At 52.1% G+C, this 7,185-nt stretch overlaps 1 protein-coding gene across 2 annotated transcripts; it reads right to left on the bottom strand.

The window, feature by feature from the left end:
* Positions 1-383: 383 nt before the first annotated feature.
* Positions 384-2,381, bottom strand: AMER2 (APC membrane recruitment protein 2; the record flags this gene model as incomplete). 2 transcript variants are annotated; one of them, XM_080926989.1, is made up of 2 exons in its annotated part: positions 384-1,243; positions 1,622-2,381. In XM_080926989.1, 2 exons carry the CDS (start codon positions 2,379-2,381, stop codon positions 384-386), a joined length of 1,620 nt encoding a protein of 539 aa, XP_080783115.1. The 2 variants fall into 2 exon arrangements, with proteins under 2 accessions (XP_080783115.1, XP_080783114.1); XM_080926988.1 differs by having other exon boundaries at positions 1,415-2,381.
* Positions 2,382-7,185: the final 4,804 nt, after the last annotated feature.

Below are 7,185 nucleotides of genomic sequence, written 5' to 3' on the forward strand. Positions count from 1 at the left end.
GTTGTTGTTGTTGTTGTTAGAATTGGTTAAATCTTATTTTCTGCAAAGGCAAGGAAAGGTGACTTCAGAGTGATCCACGAATTAAGAGAAAAGGAGGAAAAGAAGGAGGAGGAGTAGAAGAGAAAAAGCCCAGATGTTTTGAAAAGGTTAAAAGAAAAAAGAAAGTGCTTGAAAAGAATCCTCAGAAACTTATCTGAACTCCAGATGTAACATCCCCCTTCCAGGGTGTCCTGCCCGTCTCCAGCAAAGACTTGTAGGCCATATGGAGAAGGGAGGGTCCTAAATGATTTGCTTTGGAGAAATCGAACTTCCTTCCGTGGTTTCCAGGGGAAAGTTGTATTCCTTAACTTATGGCCCATCCATCCTTCTTGGCCTTGGGGACCTCACAACTTTTTGGCACTGTCATGGCACGCTGCTGCCCTGATGGTGGTCCCAGCCAAGCCCCGGTTGCTGACCCTGCGGACCAGCACTTTGGATACGGGGATTTTTGTTCTGGGCACCTCACTCCTGGCTGGTTGCTGGTGCACCGCTGGATGGCTGGATGGAAGGTTGGAGAGATGCTTGATGCTAACAGGGATTTTAGAGTCCTTCAGCAAGCTGCCAGGTGTTCTCAGAGGACAGGTGATGGTGCCCGGAGACACCGGTTTTAGCCGGGACAAGCAGGGTGGGTCCTCCGTGGCCGGAAGTGCGGCTGGGCTTACTTCAGGTTCAACAGAGAGATCACAGAGAGCACCGCTGCTATCCCTGGGGATGACCACCTTCTTGCTGCTGCTGCTCTCTTCTGGGCCAGGAGTGCTGGAGTCCCAGTAGCCCTCGTCGCTGTTGGGGACACCTTCTTGATGCTCCTTCTCCTCCGAGTGCTTGAGCTCCTCCTTCTGCTGGGATTCAATGGGGATCCTGTGGAGTCTTCTGCGCTTCACCGAGGACACGTCCTTGGCCGCTTCTCCACACCGGGCATCATTGGAGGTCTCAGGGACCAACTTAGTGTCCAAAGCAGTGGCCGTCTTCGCTGCGCCCTCTTGGGTTCCTTGCCCTTGGTCCTCAGTCTGGGACAACATGTCCCAGAATTCCGGGAGATAGGTGTCATCCACCTCATCCGGGCTGGCCATCTCCTCCCCTCCTCCTTGGTAGGCCACCACGCTGGGGTTCTTTTTAGAGAGAACTGGCTTGCCTGGCCCGGGGGCATGCTTGTCACAGCTGGGGCCTGCCTCTTCTTCTGGGTCTGCAATAATATCTCCACAGCCTGTAAGAGAGTCAAAGCTTTTCAGTGAAGTCACGTCAGAAAACATCAAACAAATACGATCTGCCGACGGGTCTGAGGGTGGATCAACAGAGGAAGGGTCAGGGACGGCAGACGCCCGGCCGCTGCCACCTTCGGAGTCAACAAGGGGGACGGTCTTTATCGGAACGTCACCTGTCCTGGACGCGTCCTCGGTCGCCTGGACCTCACCGACTCCCGACTCAAGGGCTGCCCCGGGCTTCTCCGCGCGCCGCTGCCCCTCGGCGTCCTCTCCCCGGGAGCTTTGATCGCCAGGGCCGGTGGGGCTCGCGGCCTCGAGGCAGGTCCGCTCCGGGGCGCGCTCGGCGGACGAGGGCGCCTGCTCTCCCCCTGCGGGCTCACCTGCTGCGTGTCGCGGGGCGTCCTGGCCCGGGCTGTCCGGGCGGCGCGCGGCTCGGGGCGGCTCCTCCTTGACGCACTCCAGGCTGGCGGTGAGCGAGCCGGGCAGGACCAGGCTGCCCGGGCCCGCCGCGCGCGCCGCCTTCTCCTCCTCCTCCTTGCCGCGCTTGTCCCTCCGGTGCCAGCGCATGCTGCTGAAGATCCCTTTCAGCCCCCTCTTTTGTTTGCCGCCAGCCTTGCTCGCCTCGGCATGGTCTCCCTTGCTCGTCTCCGATCGCCCGTTCTTTTTCAGCAGGGAGAAGAAGCTATGGGACTTGGCCACCGAGCTGCTGGCCAGGGAGCTCAGGCCAGGCCCGGAGGCTTTGTGGGGTCCGGGGATCGGTCGGGCCCCGCTGTGATCGACCCCGCCAGGCGGCTCCTCCTTCTTGCTGCCCTCCAGCACCAGAACCTCGGCTAGTCCGTCGTGTGTCCGGCTTCTCACCATCCCCGCCGGCACCGAGCTCTTCCCATCCCCTTTGTTTTTTACCCCAAAAATGCTGGGCATGGTGCCCCCCGATTTTCTCTTCTTGAATAACTTGAACGCGGCCTTATTGATCTTCCCCGACGGCGGCTCTGCGGCGGGCGTCTCCGCGGCGCACTCACAATGCGAGTCCATGTCTGCAGCGAGGGCCCCGGCCTGCTCCTGCCTCCTGCAGACCCCCGCGCGCGCGCCGCCGCGCACACTGACAGCCGCGCCGCCGCCTCGGCTCCTGCCCGTCTCCATGGAAACCGAGTGGGATCAGCCGCTGTCGTCAGCCGTAGGCTCGCGCCAGGCCACTGTCACCCGCGTTCTAAATCAACCTGAGCGGCTCTCGATGCTGCGCTGTGGTTACTGCGACACAGACCGGACTATCTTCCCTCCTGCCAAGGGCTTATATAATGCCCTGGGCGCCACATAGGCTTTTGTGTAGCAAGAGCCTTCATCACAGCGTCAAGGCAAAAGGAAAACGAAATGCGTAATGATGGGCTTCGGATCCCAGTGGTTGATTCTCGCCACCTAAGATTCTTCCTCTAGCCCAGCTTTTCCTGGGATCCCAGTTCCCCATGTCCACAAAGAACAAAGCCTTTCCCTTTATCATCTATTTCAAACTTCATGCAGCCTCCCGTCTTTCTCGGGTTCTTCGCATAGGTCTTAGCGTGTGGGCACCAGCCCAGGAGGAACCGTGCCAATCTGTTCACGCCTGCGTCCGGTCCAGTGCTGAACGTGGTCTTCAGGTTAATGCTGTATTCTGATCACGTGGATCTGATTTCCTGTTACAGAAGCAACAGCTGTCAGTCAAATACCAATTAGCAGTTCTCAGCAACGAAAGTGCAACAGTTCCCTAGGGTCCACTGGTCCTTTGGGAGACCACAAAGCTTTTATCCCACACCCCAGTGACATAGGGCTTAAGTCACAGAAGCCACCTTCCAGCGTACAATTGGTCACAATTGACTGAACACACTGAGAACGTAGCTTGGAGAGTTCTGGTCCCTCTACAGGTGGGCCTTAGAGACCTGGGCTCAGTCTTCCTCTTCCTGTCAGGGGTATGGTATGTATGTACCCAACCTACCCCTGGCTATGAACACCCCAGGACCCCACTTGCTGTCTTCCCCAGTAGAACAGGGGGGAAAATCAGACAGGATCGGGGGGGGGGTCACTTTTAAAGGCAAAGAAAACTCCGTTCCAGAGAACAACCAGTGTGGGTAACTTTTCTGTGTTCTGACTTTGAAGACAACTGCTAATGTGGCTTTTCCTAGTCAGGGGCTTGCCAGCAAAATAGGGAAGGATTTGGAAAAGCTTTATGTTTTATAATTCTTAACAACCTAATTTTTTAAAGTATTTGATTATATTAGTGATTGATTGTATACACTATTTACATACAAACATATTTGATTATATTAGTGTTTGATTGTATACACTATTTACATACAAACGTATTTGATTACATTAGTGATTGTTTGGTTGTATGTACTATTTACATACAAACGCCGATCTTTTCTGCTTCTCTTGTATTTATTTTCTGCGAGTTACTTAGATTTTGCAGGTTCAACTGTTGGCCAAGGCAGCCTCCATGGTTACAGTTAGACCATGGAGTTGAGTGGTTACATTGTTCCTTCTCATCTTGATGAAAAAAATAAAACTAAACCACTCTAACCTGAGATTGGATTCAAAGGACCTTTCTGCTTTCAGAGTTCAAACCCCACCAGCCCTCTCCCCCTATTAACAGGACTCTTGAACAAAATACACAACAGACTTTTTTTTTTAAATGATTTTTCATTTGCTTCTTCTGTATGTGTGTATTGCATGTTGTGTTTGAGCACGCAAGTGCCACAGCAGAGGACCACCTGTGGGAGTTTTCATTTTCTATCTTGTGGGTCCCAAGGATCATTTTGTCAAGCTCGGTGGCAAGAATTCTTACCTACTGAGCCCTCTCACCGGTCCATTTTCCTGAAGCTCTAATTGACCATGGGACTTGATGTAATAGAGCCTATTTGCCCTGCAAAAGACGCATGAAGAGACATAAAGAGAAAGTCATTTGTTATTTGAAAGCTTTTGGAGGACAATTGGAAGTCTGTCTAGGTTCTTTAAACACACACATGCACACATGTGTGTGGGTACACACACACATGTACATACATATATACACACATGTACACACACACACACACACACACACACACACCATGCTGGCTTGATAAGTGTGTTTACTACATATGTGACTAAGTCAGTCTGAAATTGCTTCAGACCACAATTGGGAGGAAGGAGCAGTCTAGAAAAACCATAGGTCTCGAAGCCTGAGATCTGGGGTGGGTGGCTTCCTTATCCAGTAGAGCATTGTCATCTACCAAGAGAAGCCAAGTGTAACTCATCTACATAAGAATTCGTGAATCCCCAGAGGAAAAAAACTGACCAGGGTCACTGAGATTGCTACCATCCCTTTGGGACATAGATACTCAGAGAGAAAAGGACAAAGCAGCTTTCAGTGAAGGGAAGGAAGGCTCCTTCGTTCCAAGTCATCCCCCTTCGGAGGAAGGAAGCAGGACACTCAGGCCCCTGCAAACCTACCGCAGAGAACAGGCAAGGTGAGCTGTACACCGAGGACTTTGAACTTCCTTCCCGGGTGAGAGAGCAGTTTCCAAGGACTTCATCAAAAGGAGCGCACGGGGTTTCCTAGGACTTCATGAAAAGGACCGCACGGGGTTTCCTAGGACTTCATGAAAAGGAGCGCAGGGGTCGGGCAGGGGCCGGAGCCGCCTGATGACGGTTGAGATGAGTGTTTGGAATGGAGGCAACGTGTTCTTACAGCTAAGAGATGGGCAACAGCCAGGCCCGGTGCTGCGAGCTTAGCTGCATGGGAATCTGAGGCAGGAGGATTCAAAGTCGAAGGCCTGCCTGGGCTATTGAGAGGGGTCAAGAACGCCCCCGGATGGTGTAATAAGACCGTCTCTACGTGAAGAAAAGCAGCCTTGGGATATACCGAAGAATTATTTTTTCTAGTTTGCCCAAGGCCCTAAAATCAACCCCCCTCCCCAACACCTCCACAAAGTGGGGCAAGTAGACATTATATTTGTTCAAACATTTTTCTAAAGGCAAGCAAGACATTCGAGGTGACTTTACCAGAGGCGCCCCAGTTTTTTGTTGTTGTTTTTGTTTTTTTATTGCATCATCTTATACTCCTCCTCCTCCGTGGAGGCTTGGTTTAGAGAGTGAAAGGTGGAGAGAGTAAAGGGTGGGGGGACATCCAGCTGCTTCAAAACTAACGAGGGTCTCTACCAAAGGGTGAGCAGCAGCCGACTTTGCTGGAGACCCAGTGTGAGCTTTGTGCTTGTGAGAAAGGGGAGGATTCATCATTTGAGTCAGAACTAGAGGATACTCAGAACAAGAAGAAGATTGAGGGAAAAAATCTTCAAGATCTAGCACTAGTAATGCTGAAATCTTAACGTCTTCTACAGCACCTAGCCCTGCCTCTGCCCTAAACTGGTCAAGTGGAACTTTCTGTCAGGTGAACTCCACACAGTACCCTGTGTTGCTGCTGTTGGGGGAATGCTCCAGGTCACTCCATTTAGGATGGAAGAGCTCACTGGCTCTGTGTTCAACTGGCCTTGAGCCTTTAAAGCGTTTGCCTGAGGTGATTTGGGGAAATGATTCCTGAGTTAGAACTACCGCTTGCCACCTGCAAACTAGTTGGACAGTCTGGATCCTCCCCCCAGCCTCTGCTCTTGTCTACTCTTGCCTGTGATACTTTCCCGAGGTGTGCTCTTGGCAGCAAGAGTCAAAGGTCCAGCCCAAAGTCTTTGTGAGGGACAGCATCAATATGTCCATATACCCAAGGCCAGGTTGTCACCTGGGTCCAGTCTTCACAGTTTATACTTAGATCAAAGGTGTAAATGACCAATACAGGCAAAGAGAGTGCTTCTCTGCAACGCTGGTGGGTGCCCTGGGGACACCAGCAAGGTGGTGGCTGACAGGTCTGGCATTCCCAGCAAGAGCATTCAGTTTCTGGAGCTGCTGTAACTACTGCCCCAAGCCTAGAGCTTAAAAACCGCAGGGATTTCTCATTCTGTCATTCTAGATGTCAGAGTGCAAATCCTGGTGGCAGTAGGGATGGTTGTATCAGTGAGGTCTGTAAAGAGCATCATCTGCCCCATGCTTTCTTCTGTCCCGGCGTCGCCACAGACATTCCCTGTCTGTCTGTCTGTCTGTCTGTGATGCTTCTTTTCTCAGAACGATGCCAGTTGTGGTAAGGATCTACCCTGTGGAGGTGGTGAGAACCTGAGTTTGAATCCCCAGTGTCTGAGGAGGTCAGACATGATAGCAGTCCCAGTTCTGTGAGGACAGAGAACAAAAGGATTCCTAGGGGTAGCCAGTTGCCAGTCAACATTGTTGTTCTTGGTCTCAGGCATGGGAAGATTCACAGTGGACATGGGCTACTCCATTATAGACATCCCCTAGAAGTATCTGGGCTCTGGATGCACTTGCTGGGGTGTCAGCAATGTAGATTTACACTATGACCTGCCCAAGTAAACAGAGGAAATGGTGATAGGCAAGAAGAACAGGTTCTGCTGTACGACTTGAGATCCGGGAGAAACACACGTGGGTATCAGAGCTCCCACACAGTAGGGAGAAAACAACAGGAATGAGTTGACTGAGTTTCTGACCATTCTCCTGTTCACTCTCCTAAACCAGACAGCCTGAAAGTCACCTCAGAGTCTCCAGCAGTCTTTTCTTCCAAAGTGGTTTTTTTCCCCTCTCCTGCTTTGGTTTGTCAGAGACAATCCCAAAGAAAGATTCCATTTGAGAATGCAGGGTGGGATGGGGTCTCTTCGGCTGTCAGCTCCAAGGTGAAGCCAAAATCGGAACAAATGAGGTCAAATAGCGGAGGGTGAGCAGACAGGATGCCAGGGCTCTGGGCTCTGAGCAGCAGGGGTAGAGAGCAGCCACACTGACTGCAGGGGTCAGGAAGTCAGCTGGTCCTGATGGAAGACAGAACAGCCTGACTGGAGAGCCCGGGGCTGGGAGCCGGGGACGGAGGCTGGAAAAGAGCTGC

Source organism: Micromys minutus (genome assembly GCF_963924665.1).
Source record: "Micromys minutus genome assembly, chromosome: 12".
Classification (NCBI taxonomy): domain Eukaryota; kingdom Metazoa; phylum Chordata; class Mammalia; order Rodentia; family Muridae; genus Micromys; species Micromys minutus.